The 21,534-nt window shown below is 35.3% G+C and overlaps 1 protein-coding gene across 5 annotated transcripts in view; it reads left to right on the top strand.

Moving 5' to 3' along the window:
• The window catches only part of celf2 (cugbp, Elav-like family member 2), a 205,137-nt gene that overhangs the window by 12,912 nt on the left and 170,691 nt on the right, over positions 1-21,534 (top strand). Inside the window, exon 1 of one of the 5 annotated variants that reach the window (XM_015352325.2) lies at positions 3,887-4,039. The exons of 2 other annotated variants lie outside the window; for them this stretch is intronic. Coding sequence is in view for 1 of the 3 variants with exons in the window: in XM_015352317.2 (XP_015207803.1) it covers positions 4,236-4,288 (53 nt within the window). In the remaining 2 variants the exon portion in view is untranslated. Of the gene's footprint in view, positions 1-3,886; positions 4,040-4,083; positions 4,107-4,139; positions 4,289-21,534 lie in introns of those variants that run through there. 2 more of the 5 variants (XM_015352324.2, XM_015352317.2) reach the window with 2 other exon arrangements.

Here is a 21,534-nt window from a genome sequence, read left to right as displayed (position 1 = left end):
TTATTCATTCTGGATGAGTTTTGAACTGGAGCTCAGTTTGTTAGGGGTTTAAAATTCTAATGCTTAATTCAAGGGGTATACTGGCTTTACATTCCAGCTTCAATAAGTCCTTTCAGCTCCAGGCTTAAATCACAGGTGAAACATGAACCAGAGGACAAAAGCGGAAGTGAATTTAAAATTGAGAACAGAAGGCCGAATCACCCAATTATGACTATCGGAAACCCAGCTGAACTGGAACTGCCACTTGTGTGTTTTCTGGGTCTCGTGTCACAGCTATGAACCCTGCAACTGCACACAGGAGAAGAATGAGGAGCAATAGGCTGTCTCCTCCAGCCAGCCCTCCCAAGAGAGGCTTGTTTTGTTTTAAGTCACCAATTGGAGGAGAAGCACTCCCCTCACATACAGCACCACAAGGCTGCCAACACACAGGAAGCTGTTGCCAAGTTACAAGATAGCCCTGGCCAACTAAACCCACCAATAATTAGAGGCCAATTACCCACCACACCTTGTGAGATCCCAGTCACAGTCAGCAAGTAACTCAAAGTGCACTTAGAACTCAATATTTTGGCCCTTAACATGTTGAACCATTGAGAAAATAGGCACTTTTTATGCAAAGGGTTGTGGGAGTCTCAAACAGGCTACCCTACCACGTTATTAAAGCCAATACCCTTACTTTTCTCAAGAAATTGTTCCTCAGATCAATTACCTACTAGCAAATGAGCAAGATTGACTAAAGTCTTCCTCTCATTTGTAACCTGTCCTACGTTTTAAACAATAATCACAATTAACACAATAATCATCAAGAGTCATCAATTAAACTCCAGCCAAGAAAGATGACATACAAGACTAACACTGCTGTGACTAGATATAGCACTCCCCTTTTAGCTCAGATACTGCTGTTTTAAAAGGTAAAGTGTCCCTTTTCATGTATTTCTCCAAATAAATGCAGACAGCCTTACTAAGAACAATACTGACATACTGAAACAATACATAGAACAATCACATACTAAGAACAACTTAATATTTTCTGTAGAGGAACAAAAACACATAGTCAAGGATGATTTGTTCACCCAAGAAAGTAATCTGAAAGTAGTTAACATTGTTATTTTTGTGCCTTCTGCCAAGTCATACAGTAAACAGATGAGTTCACATCAGGCATACTCCCTTGCACAGAAATATTTGAACTAAAATACAGTTGATTTCAGCCTACAATACTGTAAGTATTTGAATTCAAATGGACTCACTTTTTTTTTACTGTTTTTATATGATAGGTTTTCATCCAGTAAAGAAAAAGGGACTATACCTTCATAACCTGTGCATTGTTAAAAAAAGCTATGTTAAAGTATATACAGTAAGATCTATAAAGGATTGTTATATATGTATGAATATATGTATGAAGGACTCATCTGTTTTAATACCTTCACTCATATTAAATTAATATTATTGTCTCAATTTGTGTGATCCATATTTCTAAATGATTTTATAAAGGGTATATTATTGCCTGTTTCATGGTAGCATCCTGTACATTGTAACAATTCATGTTCACTAATACATTGCAAAACCCCTACTTATTAATGTAGGGGGCATTGCCTATTTTTCACATACATAGACTCATTTAGACCATCTAATCAAAAGTTAATGAGACATTTTAAATGTATTTTATTTTAATCATCAAAGGACACAGATTCAGAAAACTGAAAATCCAGATGGCATATTTAATTAGAAACGAAAATAGTGACCCTAAAGCATGGCACATTTTTCTTTAACTGAGCCTTATCTCAACTCTTCTGGGGTTGGCATTGAAGCAGAGCTATGGCAGACAGAATGGGACACCCTGAGAGAAAAAGGATGCCTTCCCTGCAACTCACAGAAAAGCTATGTTAGGATCTCCAATCAATTTGTTAGCAGGTCTCTGGGAGATGGGAAGTAACTAGAGTACCAGTGGAAAACCCTCAGGAACATGGGGAGAACCTGCAAGCTCCCACAAACGGTTCCACATCCCAGAATCCAAACCAAGGACCTCAGAAGCAGCAACTTTGATTATTGCACCTCCACCAAAAACATGCTTTCCCTCAAAAGCACAACACCTACAGTATTTTTAAGTATTTCAGGTTTGATAAGAATGTGGTATATTTTGTTATCTAAAGTGCTACAGGTTAATATGCGTTATGATACTGGCCTATTCACTCTTGTTTTTCACTTGCACTTACTGTATTTGTACTGGGTATAGTATTGTATTGGCACTTGATATAGTTGTTCTTTAACACATGTTGTTGCTTCTCCCAGAAATTTGAAAGGTAGAGTATGAGTGTATATATGAGTTATATTATTCTCTATTTGACTTAAGTTGAAAAACAGCCATCCTTCTATTTGTGTTTGACAGGACGTGTGTGTAGTTATTTTGGTTAAGAACAGAGCATGCAAGAAAGAACCTAGAAAAAAGAAACAACCACACCAATAAATTATGTAAATGCTGCAAGTCACGTACAATCCATGCAGACAAATTTGACTGAGAAATACAACTACCTGTATATGTGAAGGTGAATTAGCTAGGTGTAAATGTGATGTCAAACAGGACAGTGATGAAAGTGCTGAAGATGAATCAGGAGTGTAACACCCCTCTCTGCTCTGTGTAGGAAGGATACATCTGCCAAAAAGGTGCTGAATGATAAAAGGAGTGAAAAATCTCACTCCTGTTTTAGAATCCACCACACCAGATATACAAAACATACAGTTAGTGAGTGCATACCACAGGGCAGAGCAAGATTTGTAAATAATTTTGAATTCGAACTTTATTATGAAAATCATTCGAGCTTTTATCATCTCAGATTCACAAGACCCTCTGGAGTTTGGTGGCTTTGGTTTTTATTTTTTTATTACACTGCTTAAAAGAGTTCAATTTCATGTGCAGTGACACGCAGATAATAATAATTTGCTCTGATGTTGAAGGTTGAAGTACCGGAGAGCAAGAATGGCGTTGCCATTTCGGGTAGAAAAAAAGTGCTGTCAACAGGATGTGGTCACTGTGAAAGGCAGGAAATTGAGTTTTTAAAAAAAAACTAGAGGCCTTCAATAATGCAGCAAAGCAGTTTTCATCTTCTTAGGAGTTGGTTTTTACTTGAAGAAAGGCCAATTTATTTTATTTTTGATATTTATTAATTAAAAATGCTTCTGGAAAAGGTAAACAAATGGAAAATATATATTTATATAAATTAAGCCTGTTTTAATTTAATCATATTTAAGTTATTAATGTGCAACCAGGTTTTATTTATACTGTACTGTATGTGAATATCCACAGCAAGTGCACAGATACAGTATACGTGTAATGTTTACAATACAGAAATAGCTATAAAAATGCTTACAAATAGCTACTGTATAAACAACCATACATTTACTCAAAATCACTAAGAGGCTAAATATTTTAAATATTACCCATAACATGCTCTTGTATTTCCCTACGTAAGAAATGAACCGTATTTGATTATACAAACTTGTAACTTAAGATGCCCACTGAAACAAACCATATAACTATATTACAATTTGGTTAAATACACAATTTTTAGTTTCAGTAACTCCTCCCACAAGATATGAAAATCTCACCCTCATTAAAAACCTACTGTAAGTGCTCAAACAGAAACCTAGATGACCGTCTGAAGGGAAAAGGGCTCTGCAGTTAGAACTTGGTGCCTAATAACAAGGCAGCTCAAGAAAAACTGCCTGGAAGTACATTCTTGCAGACACCATTGTTAGGAAGTCATGCAATTTCTTTAAAATAAAAGACAAAGGGAAAAAAAGGAAGTGCAACCGTGGAGTGACAGACAGCGTCGCCCAAGTGAACACAAGACAGTTTTTAGTGATCTGTAAACTACCGCTGCTGCTTAAATCTGGAGGTTTTAGGACGGATCTGTTTATTCCCCAAAGAAAGCCAAAGAGGACGGTGTTAATAAAGAGAGATTTCACAGAGCGCGGCGCTTGGGATAAAGTGAGATACAAAAGGTCAAATTTGATCAGTTGGAGCAGATTACAGGGGCTTTAAAAGGTAGGGGCAGAGAAATGAAGCCAAGGCTAGAAAGCAATATAGCGCAGGATTGATTCTGGGGGCGGAGGTAAGCTATGACAAGTGCTTATCAGCTAGAGAAGTAGGACGAGTTACACGGGGCTGTTGTCATTTGCAGACGGAGTACAGGACTCGCTGCTTTTGTTCTGGCGTTTCTACCCCGTGCTGCTAGTTAACAATGGTTTCTATAATTTCTGATCTGGATCCTCTGAAAAGCTGGAATGTATTAAGGTAGGCTTTGTTAGTTTCCGATCGCTGCATATTCATTTTGTGGGTTTGGGGGAAGAATAATAGTGGAAGTTGTAATTAAAACGTGGAGCGTTTAATGGTAGGGTTGAGTCGAGGTTTCTCTCGTAACTGGATGTTTGTGACTCTAAACACCGCATGTCTTGACAGATGCTTGGTGTTAGCGATGTTCAGCTGGTTTGAGGTATTATTATAGGGACTGCTATTTCGGTTAACCCAAATGAAAACAAGGCGCTTTACTTTTAAGTTGTACTGTCATGTGTCTGACGCACGGAGGCTGTTCTGAAGTCTTACATTTTTGATTAACCCCTTTGTAGTCTCGATCTCTTAAGTCTGACTTCACGCTCTGCAGGTGTTTGCAGGGGTTGAGGGCTATCTTCTGCTTTCAGTAAGAGGAAGCAGAGCACAACTAAGGAAAGTTTTGACTGACAGCGAGGCATGTTGGATTTCAAAAGGACTGTTGCAAGAAGCAACTGCTCAGCACCTCACAGGAACTACACAGAACGCTTTGTTTTCCAATGTTTATGAAAAACCTATTTATTGTCGGACATATATTGTAAATAAGTATATTATTGAGTTTTTCTTGATCAAGTTTAGGTTTTCTAAGCACCTACATCTTAAAGAGACCCTGATATATAAAAAGCTTAATACCTTAAAGTTGAAAGTAAAACTGAACGTAATCATTGCTTAAAATAAGTTCCTATTTTCGATGAAGACAGTTGCGTGTTCAAACTGTTCATGGCTAAGTGATTCATAACGAAACAGCTTTCTTTGTGGTGTCACATAGAGCTGGTACTTCCTGACATGCTGTAGTTATCTGCACAGTACCTAACACGTTTTAGATAAATCTGCTTTATATGCGTCTGTTCGATTATACGTACTAAAATATGTATGTCGGCATTTCTCTTTCCTAAATTTCAATTTATCCGACAGTACTGCACTCCATCTTTAAAACTGACATAAAACTGCATTTATGTCATCGACTTCAGAACTCGTCTCTATCTGTACCCGTTGAAGTAAAAGCACTTATTTTATAAATATTTAATACGTTAATAAATAAGTAATTAGTCCCAAAACACTCTTCGGCCCATTTGGGTGATGTCCTTAAAACCTATTTAGAAGTTGGACGTAAATAGCTCCAGAGAGCACAGCAGCCTGGTAGAAGACCTCTGGCTTTTAAAGGAGCCCGTTCTCCTTTTGTAGTTTGCAGTATATTTAACTTACACGGTAGTTTCATGCTGGCAGAGGAGTAATGTTAGGTCCTGTGTTTTTGTACGCCCTTTTATAAAATCCACATAAAATCAGTGGTAACAAACGTTTTGACCCCTGTCTTCTCCATCATTTTCAGTATCATGGATAGTAAAGAACCTGCACGCTGTACAGAATGTCGTCTAAACGAATGAAACATCTGCTAGCCAGCTAATGTCGGCCTGCGTGGATTCGGAAAAATATTAAAATTAAGGGTGTAGCAAAGAAATTCGGATTACTGAAATGTAAATAGGGTGATTTTTGTTTCAAGTAGTCTCTTAGAGCAAACACGCAGGACCTAGGCAGAGTAGTTTTCGGTGCTGGTTTGTGAGGATAATCATCTGTTGTTTAAGGTTGAAGGAATATTCGAAAGGAGAAACAGGCTTCACAGAGACTCATGTTTCTCTCTTTTATTGAACCTCTGTAGGCTGCGATTAGTTTAAGAAGCATCTGCGCCTTGCTGAAGAGAATAATGTTTTACAAAATATCAGTTTTAGGCTTTTGCCTAGTTTGTACTTATTTGGTAACATTATTTAAACGGTGTGTAAATCTTGCTGTATAGCAATTGCCGAACTAACACAGTTAACAGTCAAGTAGCCATTCATAAACTATTCATAAATGACAAATATCTATCTTCAGGTAACAATCATGCAGTTTAACTTTAGGTAAAAACAATTACTTCCTGCTTATTAACTCTATTAATGTTCACTTAATGTATAACAGGTTACATACATAAATTTGTAACCCCTACAACGAAGTGACAACATTTATTTTATATTAACTTTATATATATTATATAAATATCTTTGGTAAATCTTAACATCAACCAAAATTATCATCAGGGTCTAGTGTCCTATGTGGTATGAAATTAATTTGCAAATTATATGGGTCTGTCTGTATGGTATTAATGCATAATTCAATATTCTTTAATTAGTCACACTCGGGGACCTTCCCAAACACTCGTACTCAAAGATTTTATACGATTCAGAGATTCTTTTACTCCAAAAAAATGAAGATACAGCACTTTACCTTGCACATATACACATGTAACCCTTTATTACAACCCTTTGTGAACATGTTTTTAAATGCTTGATGTTTAATGTTACTCAGATCATCAAAATGTGATTGATTTGTTTCATTAATATGAAGGAACATTTTTAATTTTGAGCACTTTTTTGTTTCTTATGAAGCTTTCTAAATATATTGATTTGCAAAAAATAAATATTCCAGAACAACGTATACGGTAGAATGGCTTTGGGCAGTAAAAGGGTCTCACTTATTTGTTTTTTCAACACAGTTCTGACACAGCTGGAGTGTTCAGGGCCCTATACTGTAACTGTTATTAAAAAGTCTTCTTAATTTGAATGTGACAGCTCTATAAACAAAATGTATTTCTGTAATAATGGGTAAGGTATTACTTTCATTGTTGTATTATTTTTAATGAAGTACAGTTTACAATTGGTATTTGCAAAGGATTCTTATTTAATGTCTTTGCTGTACAAAACGAAGGGATAATAATGTTTTTCATGATCATGTTTGAATAAAGATACTACATATTGTATATGTCATTATTCATTTATGTTTAAGAAACTGGAAGAAAGATGACCATGATTTTCTCTGCTCCATTTTTTTAATCCATGTTTGTATGGGATCCTATTCTGAGAAAAATCTGCAAAATGCTCTTTTTTTCCCATCCCGTCTGATGTGTAAATTACTATCAGTAAGATAAATGTTGCTGGAGTTTCTAAAAAATCCTGGAACTTGGAACATCATATTGCATTTAGCTTAAATATGCTTTTGTTTGTTGTCTTTATTGTAGCAGTTAATTTGTTTGGTATTGTTAGCCAAACTAAAATAACTGCTAACATTTTTTAAGAGCCCTGAGGTTTGATAGTTTTTAGTTATAGTCCTGTGCTTTTCCTTTACTAGATTTGAATTGTTTGCATATGTCAGTTCAAGCTTAGCATATACAAATTAAATATCTAAGGTCAATGGCAGTTTCTTTATGTTTTAAACCACAACAGGAGGACAAAACCAAAACTTAGACATTATAAAACTTATAATAAATTATAGTAACATAATACTGCTCAGAACACCCATATAATTTAAGCAATCTGAAAAAGTGGAATGAATTAGAATATTAATCCAAAACAGTTTGTGAATCATTGTTTAACCGATACTGGGCTCAGATACTCAGGTAGGACACCGCTGTTGTACCTGTTGTACCTTTGAGCAAGCTTCTAGTAAAATATCTAGTAAAAGGGTGAAAATGTAAGCTGATTTTGATAAAAGCATCTGTCAAACAAATTAGTAAGTACTAAAATAATAAGCAATGGTTTAATAAAGAAACCGAATCTTAGACAATGTAGAGAACATATACTGTATTCTACTGAAAATCCTACTTAGAAATGTTATATACCTTATTTGTGTCCCAAATGGACGTGTTTGTTTACCAAACTAGTTGTATTACCTGGACTGTACTGCTACTGGACTACAGGACTAGTTGAATGCCATTCCATACTGGAGGCACAGAGGAGTTATTTATTCATTTTGCTAGTTTGAGCTTTAGCAAAACGCTTCAACAAAATAAAAACTGTGGCACTAAAAAACAATAACACCACAGATATTCATGTACAAGTAACTATGGAATCTTCTATGCATATTGTAGTAAGACATGATACTGTATGCTGAGAATAAAATAAATATTTTTTTAAAGCTTTCATTTTCTTTCATTTTGTTAAACTGTATATCAGTGAATATAGGTTTAGAAATTCCTGTATAAGTATTGTAATTACGGTAATATATTTTACTAATTAAAGATACAATGCTCGAATTGCGTACATCACGAACCATGAAGAGTAGCATGCAAAACAAAAAAGAAATTCCAAAATAAGTTAAATAGTAAACGTACTATAAAAAGCATTTTGAAAATATGAAGAATTTTGTAAAGCATAAGTGACAATGAAAAATGGGGGAAAATGTGAACATCTTAGCATGCAAAGGTAAATGCATATGCAAGATGACCTAAAAACATATTGACATTCTCAACCAAAGTTAATGTAAATTGGTCAAATGCTTATTTGGTGCGATGCTGCTTCTTGACTTACATAACAACTTGCTCATATCATAGTAGAGATGCAAAACATGCAGAATGAAGCACTATATCAATCCAATATGAAGCTCACTGAGCAAGCAGGACTAAGATTGTTTTTGTAATAAGCACATTTTGTGTGTGTTGGGTCATTTTGTGTCTGTATGTTGAAATCACAGTCTAGTTTAACTGGTAAAACCAATAAGATGGTCAGCATTTTGTTTACTTGAAATCAGCATAGTACAGTATATGTGGACACTTTTACTTTAAGAAAGAAGCTGTTTAAAGATTGTTCTGTATTTTGAATTCATCAAGGTGATCAGATTCAGTACAATTACATATTATGCTCCAGTATCATTCTTGATGTGGTGTTCAAGTAATAAAGCAAAGTATATAATTGGAGGCTATCTTGTACATTACTCAAAGTCTTAACATGGTTTACAATTTAACTGTAATGAAATACAAGAAAAGTAGATGACTTCAAAAGATGATTTTTATTTTGTTTTTTGACTCAAGTGATTACCTAGTAAAGTTCTGGGTGAGCAGAATTACTGCATAGAATATCTTTAGTAGATCCTTTATTGTTGGTTCTGATTTATAAATACCATGGTTAAAATTATTTATTTGGCTCAGTCCAGTGTCACCTTTGTAATTCTTCACTCTTGACATTATTTCCAAAGGAAATGTCTAAGCTAATGTATGGTGGCTCTCTCAGTTCTTATATGATAGGAGTATATTACTTAAGTGCTGCACCTCTTACTGTAAGTACCTTTAAATATGAGCTTTCTTTTCTTTTCTTTTGCAATGTGACAAAAGCGAAATATCAATATGAAGACAAAAGAAGGGTTTGTAAGTTCCAAAAAAGATCTTGTGTATTTAGACAGTAGATCTTTAGAAGATTTAATGTTAAGTCTGTTTATGCAACATGTGTATGAGCCTAAAAAGCTTTGGTCTTAAAAACTATTAATAAATGTGTATGCCTGCAGATAAATATGATGGCTGAAAGGCTACAAAATTGATTACCAGAGAGCACTTTTTGGTGTGACTTGACAGGTGCTGAACACTCTAACGGTATTTATACCACTTTTCGTACGCTGTAATATATTGCACAATGAATTTGTCACAGTGCATTAGGGCAGCCTTGAAGTCTGATACATTGTGACAGGCTTGATTCTTCTCCGAGTGTACCTTCTGCCAAAATTGCCATAGCAGGAATCTCCCAGAATGTATGGTGGTAGGCAGCTTGGTTAATGGGTCGAGTCAACTAGAGTGAAAGGAACCTTTTCATGTTGGAAACGTATTTACAGAGTACGTATACATCATTATAACCAAAATATAGTAGACATTTTTTACCTCATACCATACAATTAAGGAGTAATGATATTTGCAATATCAAAACCTGCATTCTACCTTTACAAAACTATACTTTTCAGTTTAGGTTTACATATATAAATATGAAATTCGTGTAAGAAGGAGAATTTCTAGAGGGAACATCGGGGCAACAGTAACTGAAATAACAAACTGTCAGATTTTTTTCAATACCAGTCATATGGAACCCAATGGAATTTCAAGATTATGAAATAGGCTCAAAATGTAATTTCTTCTTGTAATTGAGAAGTTTTGAGAATAATAAAAAGGTGCTCATATTAACTAATTGCCCTAAACATACCTATTTTGTATAGCATCAAGGAAGGTTATCAGGGCAACCATGTGACTTTTAGCATATGTTAATTTAATCTTAATGAATTTGTACTCAGTATTGTTATTGCTCACAAACAAGATTTCAGAACTTGATACTATGAAAGGGGTGTTCTCAAGTCATGATTTAGTGAAGCCACTAACAGTGATTGACTTGTGCTCAATTACAATGCATTTCTCTCATTAGCCGTTGTCAATCATCTAATTGTTGTGCATAACATGCAGCAGTGTCCCTGTTTTTGATGGTTTTCTTGTTCTTCATAATTGTTGAAAATATTCAAAATTCATGTTTCATACATGCAACACACAAAGTAGAGGAATATATAGAAACAGGCCCAATTAGAAGTTTTGGGAAAATTCACAAAACAATGGAATGAAGTGAAAAACGTGCCTACAGTATGAAGCTGAGGAAGTCCTGTTTGTCATTTTTCTAAAACAGGAGAAATGCTGTGTTTTGCAAGAGAAATATTTATTCAAAATGGCTTAACGTGGGATTTCAGTAACTTTTAATAGCCATAGTTCTGTGTGATCCAGTCAATAGACAATTGTAATGACCCCAAGGGTCTTGGGGTAAAGGGGTGTAACATCTAGGATAATTTTTGGAAGGTGGGTTCTGGTGAGGGACTAGGAAGCGTGATAACAAGGGTCAGTGCAAAAGTGATGATTTTAAGTTGAATAAGTGACTGGTTTGTAATAGGACACAATAACACACAGGGTAATGGTAACTAGAATGCTGCCAAAGAAAAGAAAATAACAAACAAAATGGAGCTGGCTAAGAAAGTGAGGGAAAGCTAACCTGACTACAAAAGAAAACCCGAAACACACGGTCTTTGGCATCTTCAACACCCTAGCTAACCTCCACTGTCTACCCAAAACCATACAAGACAAACGGCACTCACCCATACTAAACTAGTGTTACTAATACAAAATCAACTAAGTGTGTAGAATGTACCCAACAACCTGAACTAACTCTATACACAAAAGTTCACACAAATACATGTACACAAGTGAACTACGAATACAAACGACAGTAGACAAGTAACGGTCCAAAAGATCACAGAGGTTGATACAATAACAAGTTTGGGCAAGGTAATGGCAAAATAAGGATAACAAAACAAACGAAAGTACAAAGAGATGAACAGAAACCAACAAAACAACAAAGCCAAGCTACACACACACACACACACACGTTTTATACTGAATAAGATGAGTTGTGTTTGGTTGAGAAGCTAATTGAAAATGATGTCATATGGAAACAGTGGTATAATGATGGACCAATGGGGGAGAGAGAACAATCAAAGTCAGAAGTGTGGAACATAACAACAAAAACACATAGACCACACACTGGGATGTAACAACAATATACAGTATGTTCACATTAATTTACTTTAGAAAATTGTTTTTTTTTAAAATGCCATAATTGTATTACATCCATATGTATTTAGAAAAAACGAAAAACATTCTGTATTTTTTAGAGTAGTGTATCATATTGAAAAATACAGAAAACCTTTTGAAACATGGGCAGTTTTTGTCATGTAAGGAATAAGTGCCCAGAGGTGTAGTATTTGGAAGTTCAGGTGGGTAGCTATTTGGAAGTTGGCTAGCATTCAGTGTTCATTGTTTTTAGTTGGAAGGTGGTCTATTAATAGAATAATTATTAGTGATTGACAACAAACAAATTGTCAACATTAATTGGTAATTGTATTCATCCTAATCTGAAACTGGAATGTGGCAGGGTTGTGTAATGTCTAGACCATGTTTAAAACATGCTCACAAGTTGTCCTTCTCAGGCTCTTCTGCGTGTTTTGAGCAACTGAATTGTGCTGCATTCTGTAACAAATTTAGAAAAAAATACACATTTGAAGACAAAAAATACTTAGTTGTTTTTATCTAATTTAAAATAAGGCTTCCAATGTAGTGTATGTCAGAGGCATTATTTTCAAAATACAGAAAATGTGCATTCAGGTTTTCGAGTGAATAGGCTTAAGGAAAGCAATTTATGAACAGACCTTCTGTGACATTAAGTCCCATTTTAGAACATTATGAAATAAAGGCTTAATCTAGTTCAGTGTCGTATGATATTGCTTACTGGTTGTCAGGAGCACTGGTTGTCAGTGAACATGCTTTTGTAAAAATGAGAAGATTTTTTAATAATATTAAAACTGATGTGGGAACTAAAATCTTTAGTGACCATCATTTTTATAGCAATAGTTTTACAGCATGACAACAGAAGTTATTTTATAGCAGTGGTTTACATTGTACATAAAACACCATAAATCCCCTACTGGTATGGTATGTCTTTATGAATTAGATTTTAGTACATACATACATTTTTGGAAGACATTTACAGTTAGAAGTGGTTTCACAATTACTGTTCAGTGGAAATAGTGGAAATAGTCCAGGCTTCTTAAATCATTTTCAGTTTTGTATTTTTTCTATTGAGAGTAATTTAAAGACACTGAAAATATATTCAGGCTGATATTTTAGAAATGTTATTACATAAAATAGTTCAAAGATATCTACTCATTTCTGTTACTCTCAACACAGAGGATGTCTTGGGCCTGTTTTCCTGAGACTGCATATCCTTGCAGTATACACAGTAGTATGTCACAGGGGAAATAAACACTAAATGTGTTGTTGCTATTTAACTTCCTTGTTTGTTGTTCTCTGGCAAATGAATGTAGAGTTGTGAGACACGGGAAGATATGATTCTGATAACAACAGATACTTCACACACAGTACCGGAAGTATGAATGTTATTTGACTTTAATAAGACCAAAAAACATGGAAATGTTTTCAAGTATTCATTTCTGACACAGCGGGACATTTAAGATTCTATAATAATTCTTGTCTTGTAATGGCAAATAACCCTACACTTCAGTGGTAAAAAAAGTAGCCCAAGTGGCACATTTACTTTCACATTGTAACCATGACTTGAAGCCTGGCTAGCATTCAGGAAAACATTATGTTTTTAATTAAAAGTATTTGAAATATTTACATGTAGCTTGAGGGGAGATTTTAGTTTTATTAAAATTGAAAGTACATCAATTTTGATTATATATATTTATGTTTGCTTGTTTTGATTGATATTTAGATTGTATCTCATGTGTTATGCTGAAGAAACACCATATCCACATACAGTACACTTATTAGCTGCAAAATAACCTGCTCAGCCGAAAGCAACAGCAAAGTTGGCCTATCAGCATCTAAAATGTAATATGCCCCCACAGAAACTGATTCTGTAACAGTTTTACTTTTACTTTAATATATATATATAACATGATTCAGTGATGTTGTCTTGGGGGCATGACAGCTAATTCCATCCTTTTTAGGACGGAATTAGCTGTCATGTACATCTAATTTTCAAGTTACTTGTTAAGGTCTAGACCTCACAGAGAGAGGTTACTTGTGGATGAAAACCCCTCTAATCTTCAAGATTCCGTTTTCTGTCTGAGAGTCCCTTCGTATTTTCCACCGTTGTTTCTGAATGACTGCTTTTTATTTAAGAAGTGAACATTCAAGTGATTATATAGTGTTTTTTTTTCCTTGAGTAGTGATCTCCTGTGTAGTTCTGTCAGTGCTATTTGATTGCATTGCACTTCACAAGAGTACGGATTGTCTGTGACCTCATACCAGCCATTCCTTCCAGCTGTGCCTTTGAAACAGGGTCAGAGGGAAGGGTGTTTGGGTGTTTTATAACAACCAAATAAAATATTACTTTTAATGTTATTTTTGGTATGTTTCCATGTCACAAAATAGATGTACAAAATGGTGAAAAAAGTATAGAACTGGTTTCATGAAGATGGAGAGAGAGGAAAAGGTTCATCAAACAGATGACTAGTTTCATGCAAAGCATTTTGTGATGACACTGTTTAAAATATTGTAGGGTTTTGGTGTTGACATAGACCTCACTCGACCCACTGCTTGGTCATCTGTTTCATGTCACACTGCAGGTAATACACAAAGCACCACCTGCAGAGTTCAAGCATGAGATGGAAGACAGCCTCACCGATAATACTTAAAACTCTCAAGCAATCTACAGGGACCGCTGTTGTGCTGCAATTTGAGGGCTATCCTGGACACCTATGGAACCACACACCCTCTGCAGCACTCAGCTAATTTTCTGACAGTGAATGAGTAATCTTAGACAAAGAGAGCTAACATTACTACCCAGATTTGAACTTAGGATCTCTGGATGGTAAACCCCAACCTGCACACCCAACAGGTATAGTGGTGTGATCAATTGGGAGTTCATAAAGTTTTCATAAAACTGTTCATAAAGGTTATACTTATGTACAGTATTTAGGCCCCTTCACCAGGTAGAAGCAGGACTTGTTTTATTGTCTTGAGATTAAGTTTTTGCAAAATTTCTTTTTGAGTTACTGTTACTTTTATTATTATTTCAGCTTTATGTATCTTGACAAAGCGTTACCATAGAATTGCTAGACAATTGATTTAATCATCATCCTGAATCTTTTTTTTTTCATAGCAAAATAATACTGCATAGCAACACAATGTCTTGAGTATCCCAGAGGTACAACAACAGTGGAACATCTTAGTATCACAGTTTCCTGGCTGTAATGCAGGACATATCTGCACAGGCAGTGGAATATTTATAAAGGCTATCTAACTGACATATGAGAGTGTTCACTGCCACAGTGATAGAAATCTGTGCTTAAGCACACAACACTGATAAACGTGTTGAGAAATGCTTGTTTTCTTCTGCCGAAGAGTCCTGTTGCACCAGAGCAAAAACAACAAGTGAGGAGGGACAGGTTATTATAAATAATTTTTTGTGTTAGGGCACTGAATGTAACTTTGGTTATTTGAATAGTAAAAAAACCTGCATACATATTACAGTATTTCTGCTACAGTACAACTTAGAATAATCTTAATGATCCGAAATAGAATTAACTACAAATTTGCTCTAAGTCCTGTCATGGGATGAAAAAAGTTTCAAAAGCAAAGAAGCCTCCACACCTATTAGTGATTTTACAGTATGTTGACGTAGAAGTATGAGTCTGTTTGTAGTACCACAGTCAGATAATGTTTAATGATGTCTGAGTATCTCACAGAGAACTTTGGTAAAACACTGTGTGGTCCATAGGAATCAGGCATATCATAATAGTTTGCAACATGCTTTGAACACTCTGATGACTTACAGTAAGTATTCATGGTGAGGTCAGCTGTTTAATGACATGAATAGGAGTGACTGTTCTAAATGTTCCCTTTTACAGAAGACATTTTGTATTTTAATTGAGGAGGAGGGTGGGCAGAATCTAAAAACCAAAGTTTACAATGCCTTTTGTTTGTGCTAGCATTTTTCAAGATGTTAAGAAAAAGGTTGTGTTCATTTCTTATTCTTATCAGACCAAATATCAGGGCAGCAAGCTGACAAGTGTAACAGTGCTTTTTACAACGTACTGATCTGAAACCTGTGGAACCCAGATGGTTCACAAATCATACACCATTTTACGCAATGTATGGAACCAGTAACATAGTTGTCACTCTGTAAATTGTCGAAGATTATTTTTGCACTGTGTTTAATTACACTGAGGTGAGACAATAATGTCTTCATTTCCTAAAATAAAAGCAAGAAACCTTAAAATAGAGATACTGTATACTTTTGGTTTTCTTCAGCTTTCAAATTAAACGTAATACTAATTTCCTTTGTTCGTGAGTTCTTTTCATAAAATAGTCGAATAAATAATTAGAATGAAAGATTATGCAGCAGTTTTGGTACTCTTGGTTTTTCCATAAGATAGGACCTGCACAAAAATCTTTAATGTAACAATTTTCTAAATATTTAAGGTTTCACCATTTCTTGTATCTTGTTTTAATTCTGTCCAGGATCTTTAAAGAGGTTTTTACTTTAATAATTAAAAAAAATCAAATAATGCCGTCTGTTGGATAAAAAAAAAAAATATATATTTTGCCAGCTGGTGAAGAAATGTATTTTCTTTTAAGACATACTGTAAATCATGCTTAACAGTACAAATGTGCATAGAAGATTTGGGGGTAATATTTCCTTGGAGAAACACCATATTCGTGTTTGAAACTTACTCTTAATATTTAATCCTGTAAAAAATGCAAGCTCTCCCATGGGTGTACATTTTATCAGAAAGACCCCATGCTTTATTTAAGTTGTCCAGAGACATCAGAATCTAGGGGATAAAAAACTGAGAAAGCAGAAGGCATTCTTGATGTATTTTAACACTCAGCTGAGGTATAGGCCGAAATGTAATGTTCACACTTACGCTCTGAATATTTTTGCAGGTTTTTTGTGTGTTTTCTGCAGCTGTTTCCTGCTCTAACGCTCACTATACTTTTGCAAAGCTGTTTTTTTTTTACTTAATCTCTTTGTTTGTTGCCTTGGTTACCAAGACTGCTGTCTTATTAATGTCATATTGATGTGACTTCATCTATAAAAAGCACAAAGATGCATCAGTTTGCGTGATAAAATTCTGCATTGTTTTTGTCTTTCAGCTCTGATTTTCCATACATATTTACTGAAATTGCCTCAGGACAAGGGATATTCAATCAAGAATTTCTCCTCCTTTTTATTTCCAAATCTTTTAAGACCACATAGTCTATGTTGGCTGCATTAACTGTATATTTTGGTCAGTGTAGGTCCTGTTTCATACCACTTCTAGTACATTCTCAAGTAGAAACATCCTGTTCTAACACATTATAGTAGGCAAAGTATTTGAATAAAGTGCATCACTCTTAGGTCATTTTTTCATCTATTTTCTAACAGTTTCATCCAGTTTAGGGTTGTGAGGAGTCAGAGCCTATTCTGGCAGGCTGCAGGACCAAGGCAGGATACACCCTAGGCTGGACAGCAAGCTAGTGGAGGGCACACAGACACACTTCCACTCCCAATGCCAGTTTTCCCATCAGGCAACTATCCTACCAGTATAATGTTAGATAGTGGGAAGAAATGGAGCACTCAGTGAAAACCTATGGGAATTTGTGGAGAACATACAAGCTCCACGTGCATAGAACCCAGTATGGAACTGAACCCAGGGCCCTATTACTGTAAGGCAGCAGTGCTAGCCACCATATCACCATGCTTCCCAATTTTTGGATCCACACAAAACAATATTATCAGCTGAAGTTATTTGCTAATCATTTTTTACAAAATGTAAATTGTAAAAGGGGGAAAAATGCATGGAATAAGTTTCTAAAGTAATATCATCCCCCCAGAATCAAACATTGATATGGTAAATATTTCTTTAGTCCATTAAGTAACTTTAAGTAAAGTTTGTCTGCTGTTCTTCTATTGTGCAAAATGGAAATGTATTATAATTCTCAATCAAATAGTCCTCATGCCTCATGCCACCCATACTGTACAGTACACATACTGATGGCATTAGGTGACTTAGCAATATTTAGTTAAACTTCCTTAATTTAACCTACTTTATTGGTTGAACAGTAAAAATACTGTTCAGTTTTTGCAAATGAGAAGAAACCTTTCAGTCCATCTATTATTTTTGGTAGTAATTTTATTGGTCATCCAGCTGTTTTATTCAAAGAAGCCAGGGTGCTGGCTTCAACATCATGGCTGGATAGTTCTGTCCAATCTCCCAGAACCCTGTTCAAGAGTCTCCTGTCCCCTGCTTTAACTTTAAAATAATTGTCTTTAACATAGGGTGTTGAATTAACTTGAAGACATTGAAGTCAGCAACATAGATTTTTACATTTGTTTTACTGTACATGTTTCTAAGAAAGGTATGGAAATCAGACAATGGCTGTTATAATCTTAGAACCCAACTCAACAGATGATTTTCAATGTGGTATCTTACAGTTTGAATTTAAAGTGTTCTATGCAAAAACATATTGTTGGAGTGGGCATTCTTTTGTGTAATGTTTGCACGTGAAATTCATGAGGCACTGAGAATTGTTTTTAACACCAGAGGTCTTTTATAATTCCTGAGGGCCATCATTTCCATGGCTTCACTTAAACCAGTACCTGCAGGGTAAAAGTTTGACCTAAATGAATAATCCCAAATTAAACAGCATACAGTACATTTGAGGTCTTAAAGGCAGCAACAGAGCAAGGGGTTATGCAGTTTCGTCTGACTGAATAATTACAGAATGTGTTGTAGAACGTGACTGCTGGTGGAGTATGATTTCGGTCATATGGTTGTGGGAGTATGGAACAGCCGTGTTGTTGAAACCGATGTCCTGGTTTCTTTCAAGAAATGGCTGGATAAGATCCTTTGAACAATCAGCTGCTAACTACCAAATGGGCAGCATGGACTTGGTGCTCCCTCCCATTCGCTACCAATCTTATGACTGAATAAAAGAGCATAGTGAGCATGATTTGTAACAGGTTCTGTATTTCCACTGTTTAAGGATAATTTGCTTATGGATTTTTTGTATGTTGAACTTAATCTTTTGAAATTTTATAACGATATGTAATGGTCAGAACAGCACTACAAAAATAGACAGCACATGAATTATACACAGTTTATAACAGAATCAGAGTCAGCAAGAGACCTTGTTAGAGCCAAGGCATTTGCAATATTAAGATTACGTTTATCAATCCATATAATCTTACAGGCATTTCCACTATTCTTTTTTTTGTCTTTCCATAAATATACAGCCTTTAAGACCTGCTTCAGACATAGTGTTGTTGGTATGGGCCAGATTCTAAATTATGCCCGATACTGTGGAATTAATTGCGAAAGAGATAGAAGGCAGCGCATTAAAGAAATACGCTCCGCAAAAACTCAAGCCTGCTACAAATGCCATAGCAAGGCATGGTAATCAATATTTCCGGACTTGCTGAATGGAAAAGACCACAATTTGAATAAGAGTAAACAGATGTAAGCAACATTGATTAAAATAAAAGTATACTGACCATTTTGCCCCTACTGCCTACAGGCCATCATATTGCCTTGGTGATTGCTTGGTGATTGCTCTCTGTGACTCCAGAAAACACCCACACAGGAATGGTAGTATTTAAGAATTGTTTTTTTTTTTCTAAAATCTTGTGCTTCAGGGTTTACTGCATTTGCTACCCCCACTGGGCAGAAACCTTCACCTTGCTACAAGATACAGCTTCCAGTGCCGCATGAACACATCACTTGTTCAGTACATTCTGTGCCGATTTCCTTTTACTTCTGCAGTGCATTGATACTGTAACCTGTAAAAGCCATTGAACATTTAGCAATATGTGATATTTAAAAGTGGCTAAAATGTGATTTTCATTAATATTTCATTATATTATCGTTAATTATCATTAATATTTTTTCCTACACTGCAAAGGCTTTTATAAATGAGCTGCCGGTTGTGTTACAGCAGCTTGTATTTCATTTTATAGAAAATCAACCTCTTTAGACTTCTTTAGGAGTTTAAGAGAAGAACACTTACAGTCCTTATTGTTTCCATCTACTTGTTCACTTTCATCTTTTCCTCTCCTGTCTTCAGTTGTTAGTATAAAAACAGTACTGTACTTGTTAATTCAGGCATAACTAATCACACAGGCACAAATGTACACTCATCTAGCAAACAGATGACTTTACAGTAAATGTATATGGCAGAATTAGGGCAGAGTTCTCATACTGCAATTAATTTACTAATAAAACTCATAATGGCATTTGAAAATACCGCACACATGCCGTGAATGACAGTAGTCAGTTAGGACCAGAAATTCCAGGGTACTACTAATTAAAAAAAATGAAACAGATGTATGTGCCATGTGCTATTTTTCCAATTAATCGCCCTTGAATGTTTTATTTATTATTTTAAGATATACTTGGAATAGTTAATTCTTAAGAAAAACTTTGCTGAAGCACATTTTTATAAATATATGCATATTGTGTCTCAACTCTCTGTAGCCATATGCTTACAATTTCCCCTTATACGTCTTCTTTAATCAGCTGTTCAGAGATGTCTTTTGTTTACTTAGACAGAGAGGTCAAATGACTCGCTCATTTGTATTTTAATGGCTCATCAAGCTGTATTTCGAGACAGCAAAAAGAGCTTATGGACTCTGGGACTTGAACCTTGTATTCCTGCACAGCACAAAGCAGTACGACTGTCACAAAGGGGTCAGACTCTCTTCCAGAGCTCATATCTGGGCTTTAGTCATAAGCTTGCTCAGTCTAGGTGGACTGCTGCTTTTTAAGCAGGAGGTTTCCAAAAAGGAAAATTCTGGGAAACTGTGGATTTGAGAATACAAAGATATGTGTCTGGTCTTTTGGAGGCAACAGACTTATGTTAACAACCTGGTTTTAGCCAAAGGATTTTAAATAACATAGTCAAGCCAGTGGGAATCCTGCATGTTTATACTGCAGATACTGTATAGGACAAATTTAAACTTCCATTCACTGTTTTGGAGGTCTTGACATTCCTTCATTTCGCAGGTCTCCAAAACTTCTTTAATCATAAACTCAGCAGTAGTGAAGCTGCTTTAATTGAATATTGGTTTCCTCGGAGAGTGAGCCACAGTGCTACTAGATATTCAATGATTTCCTCTTTCTGAGAAGCAACAAGTACAACCAAATTAAATATGCAGATGTATGTAAATTAATTTTTGAATGGATTCATCCTCTTAGCTCCAAGAGTCTCTGAATGAGGATTAGAAATATGCTCCTTGGTGCAATGATTATGAGAGCCACAATGACATCCTTTCCTTTTACTTTTCTAATTAAGGATCTGAATCCATTTTACTTAAGAAAGACAATTGGTTCGGCAGTGACATATGGCCTTGTATACGGCTAACATCTGTATAGCAGTACTGTTGTGACTTTGGATTAATTCAAAGGGCATATTTCAGAACATGTCAAAAATAGTTTCTACTGTGTTTTCATGATCATTAAGGTTAAAGAATGCTCCAATCAGACTTTTTTGTAGTTCTATGAGATCTAGAAAGAGACGGCTGTTATGTTCTTTTCAGATATCCTCTTGTATTGAAAATATAATCTGCAATTGCTTTAAATTATATTGCTACTTCAAGCTTTCTGATAGTGGCCCATGTATATAATGAACTATTTCTCAGCAATTTTTACAAAGAAGCATGAAATCAGTCATAAAGTAAGTGCAGTGTTGGTCTTCAGAGAAATCAAGCATAAAAGGGGAATACTGGATTATAATAGCCTATTCACACTAAATAACACATAATGTCATACAATGAAAATGTATGTGAGATCTTACACTCTCAAGGTGCTGTTATACAGGATGTATA

The sequence above is a fragment of the Lepisosteus oculatus genome, chromosome 7, assembly GCF_040954835.1.
Source record: "Lepisosteus oculatus isolate fLepOcu1 chromosome 7, fLepOcu1.hap2, whole genome shotgun sequence".
In the NCBI taxonomy this organism is placed as follows: domain Eukaryota; kingdom Metazoa; phylum Chordata; class Actinopteri; order Semionotiformes; family Lepisosteidae; genus Lepisosteus; species Lepisosteus oculatus.
The sequence above is the reverse complement of the archived record's forward strand: the minus strand, read 5'-3'. Positions and strand labels throughout refer to the sequence as shown.